Source organism: Ursus arctos, unplaced genomic scaffold, assembly GCF_023065955.2.
Source record: "Ursus arctos isolate Adak ecotype North America unplaced genomic scaffold, UrsArc2.0 scaffold_37, whole genome shotgun sequence".
Taxonomy (NCBI): Eukaryota; Metazoa; Chordata; class Mammalia; order Carnivora; family Ursidae; genus Ursus; species Ursus arctos.
Genome location: NW_026623053.1, coordinates 16,163,913 through 16,191,094, shown reverse-complemented (window position 1 = coordinate 16,191,094; position 27,182 = coordinate 16,163,913). Strand labels below are relative to the sequence as shown.

At 34.6% G+C, this 27,182-nt stretch overlaps 1 protein-coding gene across 5 annotated transcripts in view; it reads left to right on the top strand.

Annotated features, from left to right (window-relative positions):
• RALGAPA1 (Ral GTPase activating protein catalytic subunit alpha 1) overlaps positions 1 to 27,182 on the top strand; it is a 258,914-nt gene that overhangs the window by 211,157 nt on the left and 20,575 nt on the right. For all 5 annotated transcript variants that reach the window (XM_048221044.2, XM_026513605.4, XM_044389462.3 and 2 more), the window contains 2 exons: positions 17,352 to 17,510; positions 19,291 to 19,418. In XM_048221044.2, coding sequence (XP_048077001.1) covers positions 17,352 to 17,510; positions 19,291 to 19,418 — 287 coding nt within the window. The remainder of the gene's footprint in view (positions 1 to 17,351; positions 17,511 to 19,290; positions 19,419 to 27,182) is intronic.

Sequence of the window (27,182 nt, the reverse complement as noted above, 5' to 3'; positions counted from 1 at the left end):
TCTTAGACAGCTTTTACAGGGGTGCCTGGGTGGCTCAGTCAGTTAAGCGTCTGCCTTCAGCTCAGGTCATGATCTCAAGGTCCTGGGATGGAGCCCATCAGCCGGGAGTCTGCTTCTCCTTCTCATTCTCCCTCTGGAGCTCTCTCTCTCTCTCTTGCTCTTTCTCTCTCAAATAAATAAATAAAACCTTTAACAAAAACAAAACAAAAAAACAGTTTTTACAGCATCCCAAAGACTGTGGACCCTTGTGTTATTTTCATTTGTCACCATGTATTTTTTTATTTCTTCTTTGATTTTTTGGTTGACCCATTTATTGTTTAGTAGCATGTATTTTAGTCTCTGTTTTTTGGCCTAATGTGATTTATGCTGGAGAGTATTCCATGTGCACTTGAAAAGAATATGTATTCCACTGTTTTGGGTTATTTTGTTTTTTTTGAAAGCGAGAGTAAGAAAGAACATGCACATGCACATATGTGCAAGGGGAAAAGAGGGGGAGAGGGAGAGAGAGAATCCCAAGCAGGTTCCACATTCACTGCAGAGCCTGACACAGGGCTTGACCCCACCATCCCAAGATAATGACCTGAACTGAAATCAGGAGTCAGACATTCAACCGACTGAGCTACCCCAGGCATCCCACTATTCCACTGTGTTTGGATGGAATGTCTGAATATATCTGTTAGGTCCATTTGGTCTAATGTGTCATTCAAAACCACTGTTTCCTTGTTGATTTTCTCTATGGATGGTCTATCCATTGATGTATATAGGGTGTCAAAGTCCCCTACTGTTATTGTATTACTCTCAATTTCTTCTTTTATGTCTGTTAATAGTTGCTTTATGTATTTGGGGACTCCCATTTTGAGCACATAGATATTTACAATTGTTATAACTTCTTATTGGATTGTTCCCTTTATGATTATTTATTGTCCTTCTTTGTCTCTTGGTACAGTCTTTGTTTTACAGTCTATTTTGTTTGATATAGGTGTTGCAACCCAGGCTTTCTTTTTGCTTCCATTTGCATGGTAAACATTTTTCCATCCCTTCACTTTCGATCTGCATGTGTCCTTTGGTCTGAAATGAGTCTCTTGTAAGCAAGTTATAAATATTGCTTTTTTATCTATTCAGTCATCCTACGTCTTTTGGAGCACTTAGTCCATTTACATTTAAATTTATTGTTGATAAGTGTGTACTTATTGCCTTTTTTGTTACTGGTTTTGCAGTCCCTTTTGTAGCTTTTCTCTCTTCATTCTTCTCTTGCTCTGTTCCCTCATGGTTTGATGGCATCTTTACTTGTATGCTTGGATTTTCTGTGTAACCGTTACAAGTTTTTGATTTGCGGTTATCATCAGGTTCATATATAACACTTTATGTGTATAGCAGTCTGTATTAGGTTGATGGTCACTTAAATTTGAATCACTCCTCACCCCACATTTTAGGTATATGATGTCATACTTTGCATCCTTTTATTCTGTGAATCCCTTGACTGAATTTTATAGATATAATTGATTTTACTGCTTTTGTGTTTTAACTTTCATACTGATTTTATAAGTGATTAATCTACTTTTATTATATGTTTGCATTTACCTGTGAAATTTTTTCCTTTCATAATTTTCCTACAACTATTTTGCCCTTTTCTTTCCACTCAGTTCCCTTTAATGTTTCTTTTAAGACTGGTTCAGTGGTGAGGATTTGGTTTGTCTGGGAAACTCTTTACCTGTCATTCTATGCTGAATGATAATCTTGCTGTGTAGAGCATTCTTGGTCGCAGGTTTTTTCTTTTCAGTACTTTGAACATATGATTCCACTTCCTTCTGGCCTGCAAAGTTTCTGCTGAAAAAGTAATTGACAGCCTTATGGGGCTTTCCTTGTATATAGTCATTTGCTCTTGCTGCTTTTAAAATTCTCTTTTTCTCACTACATTTTGCCATTTTAATGATTATGTCTTGGTGTGAACCTCCTTGAGTTAATTTTGTTGGGGGTCTCTCTACTTCCTGGATCTGGATTTCTGTTACCTTCCCCAGATTAGGGAAGTGTTCATCTCTTGTTTCTTCACATAAATTTTCTGTCCACTTTTCTCTCTCCTCCCTCTGGGATCTCTGTAATGCAGACGTTATTATGCTTGATGATGTTGCTGAGTTCCCTTCACCTAGTCTCATTCTTTCTTGTTCTTTTTAATTTTCACTATTAGCTTGGTTGCTTTTTATTACCCTGCCTTCCTGATAGATGATCCATTCTTCTGCCTCCTCTAATCTGCTATTGATTCCCTCTAGTGTATTTTTTATGTCAGTTATTGAGTTCTTCATCTCTGACTGGTTCTTTTTTATATTTCTCCTTCTTGAAGGTCTCACTGAGATCCTCCACTCTTTTCTCAAATCCAGTGAGTATCTTTATGACCATTACTTTGAATTCTTTATCAGGCCTATTGCTTATCTCGTTTAATGTAGTTCTCTTGTTGTGGTTTTATCCTGTTCTTTCATTTGGGACCTAATTCCTTTGTCTCCTCATTTTGTCTGACTCTCTGTGTTTGTTTCTATGTATTAGGAGAGTCAAGCTATGTCTCTTGCTCTTGAAAGTTGTGACTTTATGAAGAAGAGGTTCTGTGGTGCCCTATAACACAATGTCTCCTGTTCACTAGAACCAGGCATTTCAGCAGTGCCTTCTCTGTGGGTTGCATGTCCCTACTGTTGTGGCTGAGCTACATTTCCATTCAGTCCAGTCAACTACAATGGCCCACTTTGCCTATTTTGAGCACACTGCGCAGGGGTTTGGTCCCTGTGCTGTTAAGGGGCCTGTCTGGGGCCACCACAGGCTTGGTGTTGGGTGGTATCAGCAGTCAAACCAGATACCTGCCCTCAGCCCATGCACTGCAGGGCTTTCTCCCTGTCCTGCCCCTAGAAGTTTCCATTGGTGAATGAGGCCAGCAGTCAGAACAGATACTTGCCCCCAGTTGGGGCTGGAGTGACACTGATCAGCAGGGCACTCTCTTTGCAGTGCCAGCTATAAGGCTCAGCTGCTGGGATTGTGAACACACTGGTATGTGTGGTTACCTTCCCCTGTCCCTAGGGCACAAGTCACTCTGGAGTGGTGCAGGTTTCTGCAGGGTTTTTTAGGACAGCAACCGCTGTGGAGGGATGTATGTGGAGTAGGGCAGGTTGGATGGGGCAGGGACCATGGTGCTAACAAGATAGATGTTCACTCTGTTCCCACAAATATCTGGCTTTCTAGGCTGTGCAGGAGGCAGGAAATGAATGGTCTGCCAGCCAGCACTTTTGTTCTTAAAGAATTCTCCTAAAGATTCCTGTCCCTCCAATGCACATTTTGAGATTAGTAAATAAATTTACTACCCCAGTTTCTTTTTAGACTGCTGCTTCTATGCTGTGTCTCTCCTAGGTTCTTTGTTACGCTGGCTTTTTAAGGGTGGGAACTCAGTTTAAAAGTACCCAGAGTTAAACCCTGTTGATTGTAAAAACTCTCAAAGTTAAGCCCCATTGGTTTTCAAAGCCAAAGTGTTATGGGGTTCCCCGTGCCTAGGGATGCCTGGGGTGGGGTCTGATCCTCTTGCTCTTCATGCATAGTGTCCCTCTCGTTTATGATTAGTCTCATGTGGAATAGGGTGAATGCTGGAAGGGGGAGTTCCCAGCCATATATCTGCTTCTTCTACCCTTTTTGATGTGGTCTCCTCTGCACTATTAACTGTGGAAGGTCTCTTCTGCCAGTCTTCAAGTCATGAGTCATTTTCAGAGTTAGTTTCACTGATGTGGCTGTTATCTCAGTGTGTCTGTGGGATGTGGTAAGCTTAGGATACTGTGACTCCACCATCTTCTCAGAAGTCCTATCTTAACCATTTTTAAATGTGCATTGGCATAAACATTTATAATGTACAATTATCACAAGTATCCACTTCCAGAACTTATCATTTTCATTTAGTTCAAAGCATTTTTTATTTTCTCTTGAGAATTCTTTGATCCATGTGTTACTTAGAAGTATGTTGTTTAATCTCCAAGTATTTTGGGGTTTTCCAGCTATCTTTATGTTGTTGATTTCTGGTTTAGTTCCATTGTGGTCTGAAAACAGACATTGTGTGATCTCTATTCTTTTAAATTTGGTAAGATGTGTTTTATGGCCCAGATGTAGTCTATCTAGTGAATGTTCCACGTGAATCTGGGAAGAATGTGTAATCTGCTGTTGTTGGAGGAAGTGGTCTATAAATGTCAATTATATCCAGTTGATTGATGGAGCTGTTGAGTTCAACTATATCCTTACGAATTTTCTGCCTGCTGGATCTCTCCATTTCTGATATAGGAGTATTAAAGTTTCCCGCTCTCATAGTGGATTCTTCTACTTGCAGTTCTATCAGCTTTTGCTTCACATATTTTGACACTCTGTTGTTAGGTGCATAAACATTAAAGATTGGTTATGTCTTCTTGGAGTACCAACCTCTTTATCATTAGATAATGCCTCTCTTTAACTTTCCTTGCCCTGAAGTCTGCTCTGTCTGAAATTAATGTAGGTACTCCCACTTTTCTTTTTATTGGCGTTATCATGGTATATCTTTCTCCATCCCTTTACTTTTAATCTATATGTGTCTTAATATTTTAAGTGGATTTCTTGTAGCAGCATATAGGTGGGTCTTATTTTTTTGGTCCACTCTGACAATCTCTGTCTTTTGATGTGTAGTTAGACCATTGACATTTAAAGTGATCATTGATATAGTTGGATTAATATTTACCACATTTGTTACTTTTTTCTATTTGTTATCCTGTTCTTTGTTCCTATTTCTGTATTCCACACTTTTCTGCCATCTGTGGTTATAACTGAACATTTTATATGATTCCATTTTCTCTCCTTTCTTAGCATATCAATTATACTACTTTTCTTTTTTAACTTTTTTTAGTCGCAGCCCTGGAGTTTGTACTATACATTTAGAGCTAATCCAAGTTCACTTTCAAATAATACTATACTGCTTCATGGATACTGCAAGTACCTTATTAATAGCACAGTATATTTAAGCTTTCCCTCTTATCCCTGTATCATTGCTATCATTCACTTTACTTATAGATAAGCATATATATACCTAAGCATACATAATCACATGCATTATTGCTATTATTACTTTGAACAAACTGTGATCTGTTTGATCAATTAAGAATAAAAAAAGTTTTTCTTTTTCCTTCAGTTATTATTTGGTGCTTTTCTTTTCTTTATGTAGATATGAATTTCTAACCCGTATCATTTTCCTTCCCTCTGAAGAACTTCTTTTAAATATCTTGTAAGGTAGGTTTACTGGCAACTAATTCCCTCAATTTTTGTTTGAGAAAGTCTTTATTATTCTTTACTTTGGAAGGATAATTTTACAGAGTACAGAATTCTAAGTGGTGGTAGTTTTTTCTCCCAACAATTTAAATATTTCATTCCACTCTCTTCTTGCTTACATGGTTTCAGGGGAGAAGTCAAATGTTCTTTTCTTTGGTTCTCTATAAATAAAATATATTTTTTCCTCTGGCTTCTGTCAAGATTTTTTCTTTATCTGTGATTTTATGAAGTTTGATGACTTGCCTAAGTGTAGTTTTTTGGGATATATCCTGCTTAGTGTTCTCTGAGCTTCTTGGATCTGTGGTTTGGTGTCTGACATTAATTGGGGGCAATTCTCAGTCAGTATTGCTTCAAATATTGCTTCTGTTCCTTTCTCTCTTTCTTTTCCTTTTATGTATGTTACAGTTTTTGTGGTTGTCCCACAGTTCTAGGATATTCTGTTTTGTTTTTTTCCAATCTTTTTCTAATTGCTTTTCAAGTTTTAGAAGTTTATGATGTTGTATCATTGGGCTCAGAGATTCTTTCCTTAGCCATGTCTGGTTTACTAATGAAATCATCAAAGGCATTCTTCATTTCAGTTATGTTGTTTTTAATCTGTAGCATTTCTTTTTTATTCTTTGTTAGAATTTTCATCTCTCTGCTTATGTTATCCATGTGTTCTTGCATGTTGTCTACTCTTTCCATTAGAACCCTTAACATGTTAATCATAGTTGTAAATCTGTCATCCCTGCCATTTCTAACTCCGTTTTAATGCATCTTCAGTGTCTCAGCCCTGTCCACACTTAGTCTCCAGGAATTTGCAATTACAATTTACATTTTCCTACCTTGCTACAAGTGCCTACAGCGGTTTCTGCTTCGTTGTCATCCTCCATTTTTGCCTGTCTGTCGGATTTTGGGGGCAGCGGTTTGCCCGTGATCTCACTTCTCTGACCTAAGAAGGGTATTGGGTTTTTCAATTTGTTTAGCTTTTTACTTGTTAGGACAGAGTGGCAACTTCTAAGCTTCTTATGTGCCAGACTGGAAACTGGAAATCCCAGAACTTTATCTTTCCAAACACAGGCTCTGCCCATTAACAATAACTCTCCATTCCCCCCTCTACCCAGCCATTGGTAACCTCTAATATACTTTCTGTCTCCCTGAGTTTGCCAGTACTAGGTACCTCATATAAGTGGAATCATACAGTATCTGTCCCTTTGTATCTGTCGTATTTCACTTAACACAGTGTTTTCAAGGTTCATCCATGTTGTATCAGGTGTCAAAATTTCACTCCTTTCTGTCATTGAATAATATCCCATTATATGTATATACCATATTTTGTTTATTCATTGATAGACACTGTGTTGTTTCTACTTTTTGGTTCTTGCAAATAATGCAGCAGTGAACACTATTATGTAAGTATTTGTTTGAAACCTTGTTTTCAGTTCTTTTAGATATATACCTATGAGTGAAATTCCTGGGTAATATGGAAATTGTATGTTTAGCTTTCTGAGGAACTGTCAAACTTTTCCACAGTGACTGTGCCATTTTTACATTCTACCAGAGGTACGCAAGAGTTCCAATTTGTGCATATCCTCACCAACACTTATTATTTTCCATTAGAAATAAATATAGCTATCCTAATAGATGCATAGTGGTATTTCATTGTGCTTTTGATTTGCATTTCCCTAATGACTAGTGATGTGCATCTTTTCATTGCTTATTGGCATTTGTACATCTTTGGAGAAATGTCTATTTAGTCTTTAACTCATTTTTTAATTAAGTTGTTTGCATCTTTATTGTTGAATTATAGAAGTTCTTCTAGATGTTAATCCCTTATCTGATATATGACTTGCAAATATTTTCTCCCATTTTGTGGCTTGTCTTCACTCTCTTGATAGAGTCTTCTGATGCACAAAAGTTTTAATTTTGATGGAGTCCAATTTATTAGTTTTTGTTACCTTTGCTTTTGGTGTCAGTTCAATAAATCACTGCCAAATCTAATGTCATAAAGATTTTCCTGCACGTTTTCCTCTAAGATTTTTACTGTTTTAAATTTTGCATTTAATTTTTGAATCTACTTTCAGTTAATTTTTATATATAATGTGAGATAAAGGTCTAACTTCATTCTTTTACATGTGACTGTCTAGTTTTCCAATCACTATTTGTTAAAAAGACTGCACATTTTCTTATTGAATGATCTTGGCACTATTGTCAAAAATCAGTTGGCTTTATATGCAAGGGTCTTTTTTCCGGGCTCTGTATTATTTTTCTTTGGTCTAAATGTCTTGGTGGGGGGGGTTGCTTTAATTAAATGTTTTAGGTACTGTAGCTTTGTAGTAAGTTTTGAACTCAAGTAATGTGAGTCCTACAACTTTGTTCTATTTTTTTCCAGTATCATTTTTACTACTCAAGTTCTCTTGAGATTTCAGATGAATTTTAGGATGGCTTTTTCTATTTCTGCAAAGAACCTTGTTGGGATTTTGATAGAGATTGCATTGAATTTTTGGATCACTTTAGGTAATATCATCATCTTAATAATAATAAATTTTTCTATTCCATGAACATGGGATATCTTTCCATTCACTCCTGTAGTCTAAAATTCCTTCAGCAGTGTTTTGTAGTTTTCAGTACACAAATCTTTTTCCTCCTCGGTTAAACTTCTCCATTAAGTGTTTTATTCTTTTTGATGCAATTGTAAATGGAATTATTTTTGTACTCTTTTTTATTTGTTCATTGTTAGTATATAGAAATGCAACTGATTTTCAAGTGTTGATTTTATATCATGTACCTCTATTGAATTCATGTATTAGCTCTAACTGTTTTTGTGGAACCAGAGGTTTCTGAATTTAAGATCATGTTTTTTCAATGTTCCTATGGAGGAACAAGAGCTTGGACCTTTCCTGGTCCATCATTTTGGTGACATCACACCCTAGGACAAGTTTTGACTTTTTTTTTCTTTTAAGCTAATTCTAAATTTAAAATTATTTGGTAATTTACCAACTGGAAAAGTGCTAGTATTTTTTCCAATTATTTAGTAAGGAGAAAGGACACAGGCAATTACATGGCATAATATTCCAGTTGTTTAATATTGAGATGCCAGAAGTATTGGGACTTTTTAAGATATAAGCATATGTTTGTAATTTTTACAATGTTATAATATAAGCATGTATATTATTTCAGTTGTTGTAATAATTATACCTGTTGGGCTTTCTTTTTAATGCCTGTTTTATTGAAGAAAATTACCCTAATTAGATGGGCTTTTTTACTTAAAGCAATTTAACGTGTTTGTTTTAGTGAGAAAATGTTACAATGTCACTGCTTTCACATGTATAGCATCTACCATATAAGTGAAGTCCATCAAAATTATAAACAATATGTAATAAAGCAACATCATTTTGGAAGGGTATAGTTCTCTTCTCAGGTAATTTAAATCAGTTTAAATAAAATCTATATCAGGTTGGGACTAAATTGAGGCAACATTTTCACTTAATTCAGTAGAAAGGAAAAATATACCCGGTCTCATAATTCAGTATAACAACTATTCTAAACCTCCTTTTTATAGAAATTTAAAAAAAGAAAAAAAAAACACCTTAACATTTATTTTTCTCTATATACTGACTTTTCCTCTTCCCAATTCCCTATGAATCTTGCCCTTAATCTGCTCTTCAGAGTCCTACTATGTAAGATTTTTCTAACAGGCTTATATTTTAGCTCTATTATTGTATCAATTTCTTTTTAATAAAAGGTTAAATATTTAAACTTAATCATGGAAACCAGTTGTCTTATACCAGTTCTCCTTAATAAAAAAATCACTTTCTGTATTGGTATTTTTTCTCCTGAATTTAATAAATTCCACATTAGTGGTAATAAGTTGAGGCCTAGAACATGTGTCCTATTACAAATGAACAATTGGATATCATTAGGTTGTCCCCCTTTCCTCTGTAGATACATCTTTAGGTGTGTTAATCCATTCAGTAGACACATTAATGAGCACTGGTTGAAGTGTAATATTGGAGGAAGTAAGGCTCGTTGACCTCAGCATGGAGTTTAATACCTCTAATTAAATTAGGTAGTCGACAGTCAGTATAAAGAAATAGCCGTGCCTCTGGCAAGCTAGAATTATTTATGACTCTGGTTCTTTGTTTTAAACTTGAAAGGAGAAAATCGTTTGTATCTATTTTATAGAACCTAATTTTAGTTCTCACTTTTTATTTAAAATATCATGTGGTGATTTTGTAAATTATTTTTAAGCATTTTATTTTCTCAGAATGAGAGGTAAATATCCTTGAACCTGTTTAAGTGTAGTGTTTTATTTCTTGTGAAGAGAAGCTTTTTCAAGGCTCAAGACAGTAGCAGCAGAATTTTTACAACATAGACTATACTTTTTGAACAAATGAATCAAAATATTCAGTTGAACAAAGTACTCTCTTAGAAATATACTACCATATCAAAAATCCTCATATAACCCTAGACAAAGCTATCTGTTCTATAAATTATCTCTATCTGAGGAAGATTGATGGAAAAAAATCACTTAACTGAGTTTATTCTGTTTACTCTTAAATATCAAAAGTACTGCAAGCATTGGTATAAAGTGTTCACAGGGGCTTGTCTCATTTCCTTGGTCTCCTTATTCTGGCCACTTGGTGATACTCTGCTTCATAAGTAGCTGAATTACCCTGTTAGACGTTTTACGAAGATCAAGTTGAGATCATTGTAATTTACTTAGTTGGAGTCTCCAGTCTGTCCTTTCCTGCACCCCCCAAAAGTTGGGAAAGAGGTACTTAAGTCAGTTTCCTCTGAAGTATTGTTAGTGTAATGGGCAGCACTTCATTTTCTGTTTTTGAATTTGGTCATGATAGTTTCCCAAATAAATCAGCTTTTTTCACCTGATTGGTCTGATTTTAATTTTAAATCTATTTTTCTTTATTTTGTCTAGAAATAAAATTGAAATATACTTTACTTTCCAAAGCACTTTTATGCTAAATACAGTCTGGAAAGTGAATTCAAACACAAATTTAAGAAATAATAATGAAATTTTCATTATTTTAGTAAACATTAGTTAGTATAATAATCAGTGGTATGGAATTATACTCATGGTTTTAATCCCAAAATAACAGTCTTACATAACATAATTCTATTTTAATATCCTAGACTTTACCTTTAACCCCACTTTCTGTAAATATACTTTTTATGACAAGAATAGAGCATAGAGAAACCAGGAAATATAAATGGTTCAGAGTAAATTTATCTCACCACTGCAAATGGTATAACTTGGGTTCTATAGCAGTGGCTTCTCATTGCATGTAGAATAAAGTTCTGATTCTTCACTATGGCCTTCAATGCCCCATGATTTGACCACCTGCCTGCCTACCTTTCTGATCACATCTCCTGTCACCTTCCTTTTCATGTAGCACAATCTGGCCTCATAGCCATCATTCTAATCTGCCAACATGTCAAGTTCATTCCCATCTCAGAGGGTATGGACTTACTGTTCTTTCCATTTGAAATGCTCTTTCTCCACATCACCAGGCTTTCTCATTCTCATTGTTCTATTCTCAGATTCACATGACGGTTTCTCAGACCTTCCCAAACCATCCTAGCTAAAGAAGTCCCCTTTACCCAGTAACACTATCGCATTACCCTATTTTATTCTCTCTATAGCACTTACACCTCCTGTCACCATCTTTAAATAAATGCCATAATTGCAGATAATTCTGTGTTTATGCTGTGCACTATGTAATGATAAAAAATTTACCTAGTTACTGTGATATTATAACTAGACTTAACCTGATCATGTCTTGTTTCAGTTCTTGTTTCTCTGAGCCCTTTCTCAAGTCTCCTCTCTTTCTCCCATCATCCTTTTTCTTTCCCATCTGTGTTTCTCCGTTTCTTCAACACAAGCATCAGACTTGAACATGCTCCGGTGTTCTTCCGAGAACTGTTAAGTTCGTGTTCGTCCAAATGTAACCAAAAAAGAAGTCACCCCACGTGTCTAAAAACTGTTGCTTCTCCTTCTCTGAAACTTCAGACTCCAATAATTTCCAAATATAATAGCTTTGTTTTCTTGAGTTTCTGTGATGGAAAATATTTTAAAGGAAAATTTTATACCAAGCTTTTGGTTATACTAGAAGTCAAGTCCAGTAGGGATTTTCCTTTTTTTCAGTTGGTTATTGAGACGTTTCAAAAACCAGTTTTCAAGCTGGGGTCTTTTCAAACACATCTTCTGCACAGAAGTCACACATTTCAATAAAGCATTTTCAGCACTGTCTTTTTAATACTCAGCAGTATGTGTTGAGTGCCCACTCTACTGAGGTAATTGTATTCTAGACACCATTCCTATTGTTTCAAGAAGCTTTTCTTAGTTACTAAAAATGAATGATCCAGACAGCAAGTAAACATATGAAAGTATGTATGATCCTAAAATGTATGAAAGTATGCTTTTTAACATGATTGAGGAGTATTTGATAGTGTCAGTTTTGCTATGTGTGGGTGTCTGAAAGATGGGGGAAAGAATGAGGGCTTGAGGCAATATTAATCAGTTTAAATTTCTACATGTATACCACTATCTCCCAAGCTGCCTAACCTGATTAACTTCTGTGCGTTCTTCAAATACCATTATAGGTCAGTTTTCTTTGTTATTTGCATTCAGAGAAGTATATTTAGAGGATTATCTATATCATTAATTATTCAATTATTATTTCTTTTATTCTATCTCCTTCACTGGACTTGAAGCTTTGTGAGAGCAAAGACTGTGTCTGGTTTGTTTTTTGGTTTTTCACCATTGTATCTACACTAGCCAGCACAGTGCATTTAGTCAGCTCTCAGTATTTGCTAATGTATCAAGAAAAGTGAATGGCAGGGGAGAAGCTTTTTAAGAACTTATGAACTAGTTCAGGTATGTGGGATGACGAACATTTGACATAGGGCAACAGTAGATGAAATAGGAAGGAAAGTACAAAAAAGGAATCTAATGGTTTTTTTTTTAAAAATGAAGAGCTTGTTAGAGATACAGTAAGGAAAACAGAAATTGAAGAGTTTCAGATTTTGACCCTGAGTAATTATAATTAGTTGTTAGGTACTTTAACAGAAATGGGGAATTCAGAGGGTAAGCTGATTTTGTGAAAGATGATATAGTTACTTTACATGAAATCTAGTTTCCAGCTCCAGATGAATGATATTTCACGGCATTGAGGAAATCTAGAATTGAATGTAATCTCTGATAATCATGGAAAATGAAAACATTTTGTTGTCTTAAGATAGGCAAACGTCTGATTTTCATAAAAGGACATGGAATAGTCCACTAACTACAAAAATTAACAGTAATGAGCTCCATGTCAATGCCTGACAAAATAGGATTATTAAACAGATGGTTTGTGAGCACTTAGGTAATGAAGTAGTGATCACTAGGAGCCACCATGAGTTCACCATAACAAATCACATCAAAGTAACTTAATTTGTTTTAATAGGATTACTAGATCAGGGAAGGCCATTGACAGTATAAAGCATTTAGCCAAGTTGTTTGTTGTGAACAAGTTGAAGAGATGTGGTCTTAATAGTTCAGTAAGTATATACATTCATGACTGGTTGTATAATCACATCTAGAGGCATAAATTAATTATTTAATGAAAGGCATATAGGGAGGTGGTTAAAAGTATTGTTTCTGGAATTAGATTGCCTTGGTTTCAATTCTGACTCTGCCATTTACTAGTCATGTGACATTAGGCAAGTTAATTTATCTTTTTAAGTTTCAACTCCTCACCTGTAAAAATAGGGGTAATAATAATTATACTTTATAGCATTGTTGTTAAAACTAAATTATGCTAAAGCACTTAGAATAGTAAGAATTTAATAAATGTTGGATATTATTTTAACCAGGAGGAACATTTATGGTGACCTGCTATAAGGCTGTTACCCAGACTTGTCCTACTTGACATTTTTATCCAAAATCTAAACAAAGACACAAGACATTGAATTTAAGGTTAACCCAAATCTGGGTAAGAGAGAGCCAACACATTGAATAGCAGAATCAGGCTAAAAGAGACTTTGATAGGTTTAAGGATAATCTGAACCTGGCAAGGTAAAATTTAATAAGAATAAATATGAAATTCTCCCTTTAGATCCAGCAGTCAGTTTTACCTGCTTAGAACTTTGTAAGAACAAGACTTAAGGGTTTGAATTGACTACAACTTCATTTGAGCCAACTTTGTAAAAATGCAGAAGATAATTTAGTTAACAAAACAAACAAAGTGGTCCCACTATGAGCTGATTGTATTAGAGCATATATTAATAATGTGTTCAATTCCAGACACCACAATTTAATAGAAACTTCGTAAACCGAGGTAATAATCCAAGATAATGAATAGACTTATAAGCTATAAGAGGAGGAACTCTAAGGACACATTTAACATGGAAAAGAAAAGTTGAGATATATATTAGGCCAATCCTCAAATATCTGAAAAGATAATATATATAATATAGACTGGTTTATTTGGTAAAGCTCATTTTAGAAGAACTAGCTTCAGAAAGCAAATTTTAGCTCAGTGTAAAGAATGTTCTAATGATTGTAGCTCCTTAAAAATGAATGGGCTGACTCATGAAGGTGTAAAGTTCCCAACCCTAGAAATATTCAGACAGAGACAGGATTACTTGTCAAGGATATTGCCATGAGAGTTCTGTATTGGGTGGGAAATCAGAGCTTTAGGGTCTCTTCCAGTGCTGATACTCTATAATGTATTGAGGACTTCAATTTTACACATGTTGAATTTCGTTAAGTACATTATCTTCATGAATTGATAATGATAATCTGCAGCCTATATTATATACACTGAAATAAAATTATTTCAGCAACATTTGAAGTGAATTTGGAAAAATCATTTGGTCACCAATCATTTTAACAGATTCATCCCATGTACAGAAGTCTTGTACTCTTGGGGCACCTGGGTGGCTCAGTCGGTTAAGTGTCTGCCTTTGGCTCAGGTCATGATCCCGGGGTCCTGGGATCGAGCCCCACATCAGGCTCCCTGCTCAGCTGGGAGACTGGTTCTCCCCTTCCGTCTGCCGCTCCCCCTGCTTGTGTTCTCCCCCCACCCTCTCTCTGTCAAATAAATAAATAAAACCTTTAAAAAAAAAAGTTTTGTACTCTGTTTCAGAAGTGATTGGCATCTGGGTACAAAAACATGTAGGTAGAACTCTGAGAGTGCTCAGAGTATAGAAGAACCTGGAGCGTATACACAGGACACAATCTTGTAAATCCATAAGAGATAAGGAATAAACATAAAATATTATATAAAGTATGTGTGTTAAATATGTCAAATGTACTTCTGAAATGTACTTCTATTTACTGTTAATACTCAAAATTCATTCAGTAATCTTTCAAAAATTCGTAAGATATACATAGCAATGATTAGCAATTTCTCAAGTTGTGTTTATTGTGTTGCAGGTTTTAAAGACCTAAAGATAGAAAAACATACCTAATAAGGACAACATAACCACTCTTTAAAAAATGATAAGGATGTTCTTGAAGCTTTCCCCTCAGAGTGCTTGAACATGTTTAGAATGACTTTGTTATATGTATGGTTCTTGGCCACAAATATCTTCATTACAGTGTCTTAGTAAAAATATATTGTTTTTTTTCCCATTAAACTTCTTTAACAGACTTTTAATACTCTGTGGTAGATATTTGAAGACAAGCTTTGGTTATAGGATGAAACTTTAGTTGCCCTTTTCTCTCATTTCTTTAGATAAGTGGGCACTAGAAATTATAGATAGCTTTGGCAAGAGTTCAAGGGTTAATGTAGCAGATAAATAAAAGGAATTTTCTGTAAATTGAGACCTGCATTATTTCAGTTGTCTTGTCTTTCCTAACCTAACTCATTTAATTTTAAAAAGTAAATACTTAAATTCTTCCTGACAGTGTGCTCAGCTTTTACTATCGTTTATTACTTCAATTATACTTGATATCACTTAGAACAATCTGCCATTTGGAAATCTCAGTATAGCCTGGAGCTTAGTATTAGATCTGGCTGCTATTGTAACATGTACAGCATATGACATTAATGTATCAAAATTAGATTGGATCATCCCTCCTGGTTAAATTTATTTCACATTTCTTTTGTATTCAGTTAACATAAACCTATTAGGGAAGCTGACACATGGGGATGGCTGTATAGGAAGGATATTTTTAAAGTATTTTGATTAAAAAATGAAATTACAGAGCCATGGCTTTTCTAAGTTGTGTAATCTGTTTGGTTTTTAAAAATGTCACAGAGCCCAAGTACTAAATTTATATTATTCAGTGAGTGTGTATGTCCACACATGTGTGTGGTGTGGTGTAAATAATGAGAATTAAAACTTAAACAATATTTTGATGGTTAGGCCTACCATCATACATTTAGAGCAATAAGTATGTTTATGGTTTCCAAAAAGAAAAAAATTTAATATACTTAAGCCTAAAAAAAAGTCTCCTTAAAAGAAAATAAATATTTTTATACTGTATTTCTTAAATAATAGATTCTGGTCAATAGATGTAGCCTGGGTACTGTCTTATAATCCATCATAGTATCTGAGGGGGCATTTCTTGCTTAGGAATACAAATGTTAAAGTTCAGGGACTTGCCTTGTATTTTCAGATACTTTAATGACATTCATAGTAATTAGGATTTTCTAGCTGTTAGGGACTTTAAAAACCATTAGAACACTGGTTCTTGACTTTTTTTGTGTTACATACTCCTATTTGATAGACTCTTTCCTCAGAAAAATACACAAAATTTTACACATAATTTTCAAATATACGCAGAACCCCCTTGAACCCAGGTTAAGAACTCCAGGGTTATGGGGTGCCTGGCTGGCTCATTCGGTAGAATGTGTAACTCTTGATCTCTGGGTCATGAGTTCAAGCCCCACATTGGGCGTAGAGCTTACTTAAAAATGAAAAGACTCCAGGGTTAAGGGTAACGGAAGAAAGAATCTTTCATTAATTAGATTTAACTTCTTTTTTGTTTGTTTGTTGAAATCACACATTAACTTTTTTCCTGCTCTGTGTTCTTTAAGCCAAGTAGATTGCATATTTCAAAAATAGAAATTGCTTGTATATTAGCTCATCAAAAAATATTGATGGCACTTATCCTAGTTCTCCCTCTTCTAATTCTAAATCTTTAGTGTGTCACACAAACAGTGTGTCCATTTATCTGAAAGTAGTAGAAAAGCTCATGTGAGATATGCACCAAAAATGGACTCAGGTGTTTGCAGTGACAGAATCAATGTATTAAAATAATCAAATTTTATAATAAAATACATGTTTATACGATAATCTCTATGAAGAAAACTGAAGACTCATGGGTATTAAGTTCACTTTTCTAATAACTTAGAAATCCAACTTTTGGATGTTTTGCTTTTTTAGAATTTTAATCCTCATAACGTTAACTCTCTCTGATTGCCAGAAGCACCTTTGTAAAGCACGACAAATATTTAAACAACATCTTCAGAGTCTAACACATGTCAAGAAATCTGTTTGGAAGAATTTCATATACATCATTTCATAGGCAAAAATGTTGAACCAAATACAGTCAACTTTCTCTTAATAGATTATTTACCCAATTTATGAATTATCTATTTCTTTTCCTTCTCTTCCTGTTGCCTTCTTTAGGCAACTTTACTGCTCATTAGCCCTTTGAGAGAGTGGTCAGAAAAAAAGAAAAATCTTATGTCGCTCACTTTTTAAAAACATTTAAACAATCTTGTAGAAGGTTTCATAGTGGGAAACTAGTGTAGTTGCTAGTTAAGGAGAGTATTTGGGCTGTATGTGAATTTTATTCATCTAAGTTCTATGCTTCCCATTGACTGTAGACAGCTGAACATTTTCTGGTCTTTTGCAGTGTCTCCTAATGTTTTGAGTGTTTGTGTTTCATGTGTTGTGAAAAATGATCAAATGAAATTCATGGTTTTTTATTTCTTTACGTTTTAATCTTTGTATAGTATAGTATTGTATAGTATATTGTCAGTAGCTGTTTGAAGAGCTATATGCTTTTTTCTAAAGCACTATGAACTATTTTCTTGGTTTTCCAGTTGAGACATTTGGGAAATGACGAAGTACACATTGTTTGGTCAGAGCATACTAGAGACTACAGGAGAGGAATTATTCCTACAGAATTTGGTGATGTCCTTATTGTAATATATCCAATGAAAAATCACATGTTCAGTATTCAAATAATGAAAAAACCAGAGGTAAGAACTCCTTATGTTACATTTTAATAATATATTTTGAGCTCTATGTGAGTTTGTGAGTTTCTTCTTTCAGAAGAATTAGACTAGGCATATCAGGTTATGAAAACGGGGAAGTGAGACACAGACTCTGATAGCTATGTAAGTTGTGTAAGTCTGGTTCAGAAGGCGCTAAAACTGGAAAAATTGCAAGAAACTATGTTCAAGTGGGAGAAGGCTAAGGTAGTGCCAGAGTGGAAGTTCCTTTCTACCAGGCTCACAGAAGGATTGCCTGTTACTAAGAGGATGATCATAGTTTCCTAAAAGACACAATAAGAAGTAATCATTCCCTTTAGGACAGGAATGTATCATTCCTGTATTTTTAGTTAATATATCTTACTAAGAATTACATGATTATGTAGTCATGTTCCTTAATAAAGGAAAGTTCTACAAAGTCAAAAAAAAAAAAAGAAAAAAGTTCTAGTTAGATCTCTTCTACCATAAGGTTGAAATACACTTGCAGAAGTATTTTCTTTCAAAATAATTTAAAAAGTGTGGTAGTGTTTCGGTGTCTTTCTTATTTTTTAATTGAATACCTTCAATTTATAGAAAACCTATTTTTTGACAGTTGATCCTGAATCTTTAGAATTTCTTGAATTAGACTAAGTTCCCCAGGTGTGAGTTTTTAAGTTTACAGCCAGGTTTTTTTAGGGTTTATCTAAACCAGAGGTCAGCAAACTATGACCCACTTCCTATTTTTGTACAGCCTGCAAACTATTAACGGTTTTTATATTTTTAATGGGATTTTCTTTTTTTTTTCTTTTTTTTCTTTTTTTGTTTTTGTTGTGTTTTCGGTGTCCCCTTTCCCCACCGCCTAGGTTTTTCTTTTTTAAAAAAAATCAAAGAAGAGGGACGCCTGGGTGGCTCAGTTGGTTAAGCGTCTGCTTTCCGCTCAGGTCATGATCCCAGGGTCCTGGGATCAAGTCGCACCACACACCCCCACACTCCCCCCGCCCCAATTCCCTCACCCCCACCCCGTCAGGCTCCCTGCTCAGCTGGAAGCCTGCTTCTTCCTCTTCTTCTGCCCCTTCCCCCCACTCATGTTCTTTCTCCCTGGCTCTGCTCACTCTCTCTCAAATAAATAATCTCTAAAGAAAAAAAAATTTTTTTAATCAAAGAAGAACATACATCAGGGACAATATATGGCCACAAAGCCATATTTTTTGAAATATTTACTGTATTATCCGAGGCTCACATTATTGCCTTCAGCTGTCATTTGTACCAACCATATTCAAACAGAATAACTTTGAAACTGTCAGTCATCTGATAAAAATGACAATTACCGAAACATAGATTTTTTTCTAATAAACCGTGTAATAAAAGTCTTTTAGGTTCTGTAGTAAAGCTGGTATCACTCAAAAATAATGAAGACCTAACTTACTGCCTATAAGGATGTATTATCTTCACTGTGTTTACTCAATGGAGGGAAAGGAATTTATTTCCAGTGTTGGATTTTGGTGTGCAATAGAGGCTACAAAAATTTAAAAACTGTCAGGGAATAAGAGTTATTTAGTCAGTTAAATGAAGCACAGTTCTTTTGAATGGGGAAACCCTGTAGACCTTTGGCATTTTTTGTTTATTGTCCTGGTGTTAACCATGGAAAAGAATTGAATTTGAATAGTATTTCTATGAAGGAAGAACTAAAGAGGAAGTAGAAACATTTTTGTGTGCAATGTCTTGATTATTCTTATTTATAACCTTTCTCGAATATGAGTATAAAATTATATTCTAATTTCTCAATCAGGTTCCCTTCTTTGGTCCACTTTTTGATGGTGCTATTGTGAATGGAAAGGTCCTACCCATTATGGTTCGAGCAACAGCTATAAATGCAAGCCGTGCTCTGAAATCTCTGATTCCACTGTATCAAAACTTGTATCCTTTTAACAGTATGGTTTCTACTGTAATACATGTCTACTTTACAAGGTAAGTATTTCTTATGTGTTAGGTGAGTTTCTGTTTATTGATATATAAATGCTAGAGTTCCTCCCCCGTGTTTGAGCAGTTATGATATTTGAGTGGTGTATTTTCTTTTTTATACTACTAATCAGTACTTATCTTTTGGTTAATTAATTAGGGCCCCATTAGGGGTACTCTAATACTCTAGAGTACGACTAGGTACTCTGATAGTCTAGATGTATAAAAATAACCAAAATAGTCATCATTAAGTACTCAATCTCGTTGAGGAGATACACTGTTTTTAGTGCATGTGTTGTAACAGTTATGTACAGTGTTCTGGATGTATAATGACAAGCAGCCTCTCAGCTGGAAGGGGTAGTGGTGTCAAGAAACTCTTATGAGAAATGTGAGGATTGAATATTGAAAGATGATGAATACGAGTTAATCGGGTGGGTGAGATTGAGAAGAGCATTCCAGGCAGAGGGAACAAGGTAAACAAAGATGTGGAAGTATGAGAGGACGTGGGATGTTTAATAACATGGCTTCTGGAGCCAGATCTGGCCTTCACTTCCTTAGCTATCTAGCCTTGGGAAAATTATTTAACCTGAGCTTCAGTTTCCATATCTATAAAATGAGAATGATAACATCTAGCTCACTGTGTTAGGAGAACTGAATGAGTCATTATGTATAAAGCTCTTAGAGCAATGCCTGGCACAAAATATATACACAGTTTTAAATTTTACATTGTTTTCTGATATTCCTTTCTAAAATGAATTTGTGTTTCCATGTACCTTTTCTATATGATTAAAAACATTTGTATTATTTTTCTTTTACTTAATAAGTTGTTAAGCTTTACAGGGAAGGCTTTTTAAAATATCCTGTGTTCTATTCCACATGAAATGGATTTATCGTAATTCTGCCACATATATTCTCTTCTTTTGATGAAAATTGACTTAAGCAATCTGATTCCTATGTAATTTCTCATGTATTCTGACACTGTGAAATGGAATTATAGGTGGATCATGGCGTGGTACATTGATTAAGCTTAATGACATTTATGTAGCATTTCTTATTTGTGACAGTTATATCTTCACTTACTTTTAAGTTGAAAGCTCAGATCTGAAGTGGTTATTGTAAAATGCAGTGATTTGGTTTATTATTTCCTGAATATCTCTAGAAAGTTAGCTGAGCCAACAAGGAATGTACAGATTATTACCCATAAACTAATTTTATCCACACTGTCAACTCCTCTGGGGTTGTCTTCTTTCTAACCTTTGCCTCCTTACAGTTTGCCTGATCCTGATGTTCATCCTAAGGTTAGTGTCCTCCACCATTTCATTTAAGACACAATTGAAAGAATGCCTTAAGTCTTTTGGAAAATTGATGAGAGAGATTAGACTATAGTACAAAACTCTATTTGCCTCTTGTGTCATAAAACAGGAGCTCAGTTTTGTGAGCAAACACAAACTATTTCTGACCCAAGGTACAAACATTTAAGATGCACACCTTACCAAATAGTTAAAAATGCAAAATTAAAAATATTGGGGCTATGGCTTAATTTCTTTTTCCTGCATCTAAGTTCATACTCTTGAGAACTATTTCAGATTTGCATGTTATACTAGAGGTATGGTGGCTGGATTTGCAGTTAGAAAATACTGATTTTTAACTCAAGCTCTGCCTTGTGATCTTGGTCTAGTCACAGAATTTCTAAACCTCACTTTTTTTGTCTGTAAAAAAGATAATACCCATCTCAGAATTACTGTGAAGATTAAATGAGGTAATGAATTTGGGTGTGCTTGGTAAGTGAGTACATTATTTTGTGCAGCGATTAATTCTGTTATCTGTAAAGATTACAGTCAATATTAAAACAACTCTACCCAACACCAAGGAATTGCCTAATTGAGTTTTTATGTTTGGTTGGTTGGTAGGTTAATTGATTGGATTGGATTTTCAGGCCTGTTTCTTGAAGTTTTTTAATAGTTAGCTCATCTTGCTGAGACATTAATAGATACCACATTCGAGAAAATTTCTAAGATAAAGAGAGATAATTTCAGATTGAAAGAGTAAACATGAACATTTTATTTACACAGCAAATATGAGCAATTTCCATCAGCAGAACCACTTCTGGAACACTCAGAATAAAAACACAAAATCAGACAGATCAAAGAAATTTTTCTTGACTCGGAAGCTTGAATTTAGAAGCTATGTGGAAATTATTTCTCCATACTATTTAAGGATGTAATAAAGATGCTCCTAGCCTTTGCTAATCTGAGGAATATATAGTCATCTTTTACAGGGACTCACTAAGTTCTATATTAATTCTAAATGTCAGGGGAAATGATTTCATACAGGTAGATTACTTGATTTTTAAATGCAGCCTTATATACTAAGTTACAACTAGGTGTTTTTAAGATATTGAAATATAGATGTCTTTGAATTTTAAATAATGTATATCTCAGAAATATATTAAATTTTAAAATGTATGTTTTTGACAAATCCAGATAAGTTCCCATTGAGGAAAAAAATCATGTGTTCTAAAACAGATCAATAGAACTTAACAGAAATTATGACAGAAATTGAAATAGAAGTAGGCTTTGAAAACCACCAGTTACTACTTTAATCCTCATAAGAGAAATAAAGAGATAAAAGATTATATAATAAACTCACTTATATTTGGATAATTATACTGCTGTGTTAGTTATTTTATGCCCAATAAAAGTACCCACTAAGATTCCACAGCATAAATTGTGCTATTTATGATCATTAAATACAGTTTAAATTTTATCCTGGGAACATCTTCTGTAACTATGAATCTAATGTTGTTCACTAAATGAGGACAATATTGATTGTCATATGCTGTCCAAATCGATCATGCTGGCAGCCAGAATTGCAGTAATCTGTCAGTATTGATGACTGTCTTTCAAGCTTTGAAACCTCTCCTTCACTTCACTTGTCATTTCTTGCATTACTTGTACTTGAAAAGCATTTTCTTGCAACCTCGGTCTTTGTCAGCTAGGCGATTTTTTTTTTTTTTTTTTTTTTTTGTCTCGAGCTCAATTTGTTGATCATGCAATTAGAATTGAAATGCAATGCTGGGGAGCAAGAATAGGCAGATTCTGGGTAACCAGTGGACCTGAGGGGTATTTCAGGTTGATCTGAGCCATCATTTGTTAGTTACCTGTTGAGTGTGTGTGTGTGTGTGTGTGTGTGCGCACGCGCACGCTGGGGTTGGGTTGTTTTGCTGTTGTTGTTTTTAATTTTTTTTGGCTTTTTTGCAGTGGGAATAATAATGTTGCAGTAGTAATTTCATGATCTTAGCTATCATTACTCTATACCTTAAATAAAAATTTTAAAGCAATTTTTTATGATCCTAGAGACATTTCAACTATGTACAAATGTTAAATATGATGCTATCATGTATGTACTTTTTTAACATGAGATTTATTATAAAAAGAAATTTTCAGAAGTTACAGTGTACAATCATGTTGTATTAGGGTTCTCAAAGAAACAGAGTCAATGGGATGTAGGTATATACGTACATAAAGAGAGAAAGATTAATTTTAAGGAATTAGCTCACACAGTTGTGGGGACTGGCAAGTCTGAAATCTGCAGGAGTTCTTAGGTAGAGTTGATATTGTAATCTGAGTCAGAAGGCATCTGGAGGTAGAATTCCTTACTTCCGTAAGGACCTCAGTCTTTTCTCTTAAAGCCTTCAACTGATTGGTTGAGGCCCACCTACATATATTATAGAGTATGATCTGCTTTACTCAGTCTCTTGATTTTAAATGGTAATCACATCTGAAAAAATACCTTCACAGCAATGTCAAGACTGGTGTTTAACCAAAACCTGGATACCATGACCTAGCCAAGTGGACAAAATTAACTGTCTCACATGTCCCATTTTTCTTAAATTTTTTTTTAACCGTACTGTAAAATATAACTTGAAAAAAATACATAAATTCTAAATGTACTGTATGGTGAATAATTATAGTTTAACCATGACCAGCTCAAGAAATAGAACTGTACTGTTATTCTTCTATCAAAAATATTTCCTGATCACTTTTATGATAGTGGTGAAAATTTGAGAAACATGTAGAGACAAATCACAGTTGAGCCTTGAACAACATAGGTTTGAACTGCACAGGTCCACTTATTTGTGGGGTTTTTTTCTGACAAATACTGTATAGTATTATAAATGTATTTTTTCCTCCTTAGGATTTTCTTAATATTTTCTTTTTTCTAGTTTATTTTAAGAATACAGTATGAAATGCATGTAACGTACAAAGTATGTGTTAATCAACTTCTCAGTAAGGCTCTGATCAGCAGTAAGCTATTAGTAGTTAAGTTTTGGGGGAATTAAAAGATTTTGGAGCTGCATGGGATGTTGGCACCCCAGCCTCCATGTTGTTCAAGGGGCAGCTGTAGATGGTAATTTTTTTCTCCAATACGCTTATCATTTAATAGGGGAGAGAATAATATGTAAGTTAATAATTATAAGATAAAATGTGACATAGGGTTATAGGTAAAATGTTCTGGGAGTTCTAAGGAAGAAATTATTACTTAGGGAGTAAGAAAATAAAGAATGCATAGAAAATCTGGGACTCAGAGGGTGAGATTTTAGAAGATGGAATGCAGCATGTCTTTTATAATTCTTGTAATTATATGTAGGGGCTTTTTAAGGGGCTTCTTGTAATTTATACGTAGGGGCTTATTTTATTATTATTTATTTTATATTATATGTTTATATAATATATATGTGATATTCTGAAATACACGGTATGAGGGATATTATAAAATTAAATGGCATCTTTAAAAAACACGTTCTTCCTAGGTTTAATATTCTTTCCTACCAAACCAATATTATTTGATTTGTTCTAATCTGTTTAGATTTGACCTTTTTGTAAATGCCAGAATTGGGTTTCTGTTTAACTTTATCAGACAAATTACCAGAAGTCAATGATCATTCTTCAATTAGTCAGTTTGTTATCCCTGCAGTTCTACTACTCACATGTAAGGAACTTGTTGCAAAAGTATGAGAGCCAAAATGAAATGAAATGTAATTGATTGGTTCCACTAATGTAGTTTGCCATTCATTATGATAGAACATTATAAAACCTCTTAGGGAGGCCCATCAATATTGCTGCCATTTCGTGTTAGAAGAAAGTGAGTTTATTGAGAAACTATATAATTTTATGTATACTGTCTTTTGAAGATTATTTAAGATAATATTCATAAAAATGGAATGTCCTTAATTTATAAATTATATTTTCAAATGTGGAAGCTGATTGTTGGCAAGTCAGTCCAGAATCACTTACTAAGTTTTATTTTAATCTGTAAAAAGAGTACTAAACTCAAGACTGTCGTAAGGATTAAATTATCTGTAGAGGCACTAAGCAGCCTGTCATGTAGCAAGAGCTCAGAAAATGGTAGTTACCTGATACTTGAGGATATTATTACGTTCTACACTAGAAATATTCCTCTAAAACACAAATATAAGTATATAAAAAAAACTCGTGCTGGCTGTTGAGTGTGTATTGAAATTCTTATGTGAATTCTTTGCACGCAAACAGTTCTTACTAGCTTAACCCTCCCAACCTCATATCCCTCACTGTAGTTTTGTCAAACATACTTGTACTTCTTCCTGCTCCACCCCTCATCCTTACTGTCATGTCCCACCATACTGACACTCAGGACACTCTGTCTGTGTCTAGCTAGACCATATTTATCATCCCTGAGTGCTCTTTTCTTTTCTATGGTTTTGCCCCAAGAATACCCTTCTCTAGTATCTTCCATCTAATATACTCGTTCTGCATGACCCAGACTTTTTTTTTTTAACAAAGTTTCCTTCTCTAAGCAACACACTCACTGCCTTATAACATTTTGTTATAGGACTTATTGTATGTGCACATATTAATAAGTCTTACTAATCCTGGTTTCACTAACTTCTACCACAGCAATAACAGTACAGGTTAGGGTAGATGGATTCATGGGTGGATGGATGAACTATTCATTTTTTCTTTTTAACAGAAAATTTCTGTTCATTTCCAAGTGTACTTTTAAAAATAAGTTGTTCGTTGTTGTTATATTTGGTGGTTTGTATTGGTCTAGGCTACAACTGTAAGAGCATGCTGATAGGTAAGGAAAGGAAACCTAAGAACAGTAGAAACTGCCTCTGATACATGAACAAGCCAGAATAGCATACACACAAAAGGTGTTGTATTTTGACTGATTAATCATTATATTTTTACTAGAGGACATTACAGTTTAATGAAAATAATTTTCAGAGATCAATAGTCAGTGAGGTTTCCCCCTCCACTTCTTGAGGGGGGTGAGGGGGCAGGCAGGATCTGTCAAGGAGAAAAGTGAGCCAAAACACTTGTGTCTTGATGAAGTGACAGATGTTGTCCTAGGAAGAGTACAATTTAATGTCCCCCACTCCCCAAGGACAGAGGCAGCAGTGGTTATAGTCCTGAAGGCTTACACTCCCTGAAGGGCAAGGAAGGTGGTAGCCACAGGAGAGCTGGGAGGGGCAGCTATGAAAGTCTACATACTGCTGAGGTCTTTGGTTTCACTTCTTGAAACTTTGCACCACCTACATCAGTGATTCCATTAGGAGCCCTCAATATCTCGTTAAGTGCCCTTCATTCTACATACTTTCTAAATGAAAGTCTTAAACTTCATGGACAAATTGGTTATTTGTTACAAACTCTAAGATTTATTTATATTTTGTGGTCATTCATACTTCAAAAGAGGAGAATTCTTTAAATAAAATATTTCACCAACTAAGTGATCCAGGCTTTGTGGCTTTTGAAATGCTCGCAGCCCTTGTGCCTTTGATATTAACCATTGTAGTATGTCCTCTCTAAGAGCAGACAGACATTCTTATTTACTTAACAATGTGCTCTGTAATGAGAGCATTTCAGTCTCCTGTGTTAAAGAGATGGACATTGCTGTTGAAGGTTTTTTGGGTTTTTTTTTTTTTAAGCTTTGATTAAACATACCCCTCCCCTGGCCTGTATTTTATTGCTAAACCTTATAGTCTGTGTATGCACATAGATTAATTATTTAAACAAACAGGGACCCTGGATATGTGCAACACTTCTATTGTGATTCTAATATAGTCTTATATCAGTTTTATTTTATTCAGCTGTTCTTTTTAAAAAATGGCAATATATGCCTATTGATGATGTTATTGGTATTTTGAGAGGTTTCCTTACAATCATTGTGGGAATATTTTATTGCATGCCTTTAAAGGTGTTAGTTTTGGGCTAGCAAATATGCCTTTGTCCTTTCAAAAATATAAAGGCAATAAACATAAATCTCTCTGCTATGTAGTAAATTTTTGATAGTAGTGAAGTTTATTCTGTAGAATTGAACCAGTGTCTAAAAATGGCATCTTTTAACGTTCTCTAGAGATGATCATTTTACTAATTAAGACCAATAATAATTACTTTTCCTATATTTAAACAACGGGAGCTCACAAAAATGACTTCAGTATATGACCAATTTCTTTTTCTATTTCATTATATTAATTCTAGAGATATTTTCGATTTTTATTCTCTACCAAGAACACTTAATGCATCAATGACAGATTTAAGTATTAAAAAAGGCTATACTGAACATCAAAACGACTTTAAAATAAGTACGTTTAAGATCCTCTCAGAAATAAAGGAATAAAATCTTATGAAAGAAGTCATTACCAAAGGGGAAAAAAGTGACTGTCTCAGTAGAAGTTGAATG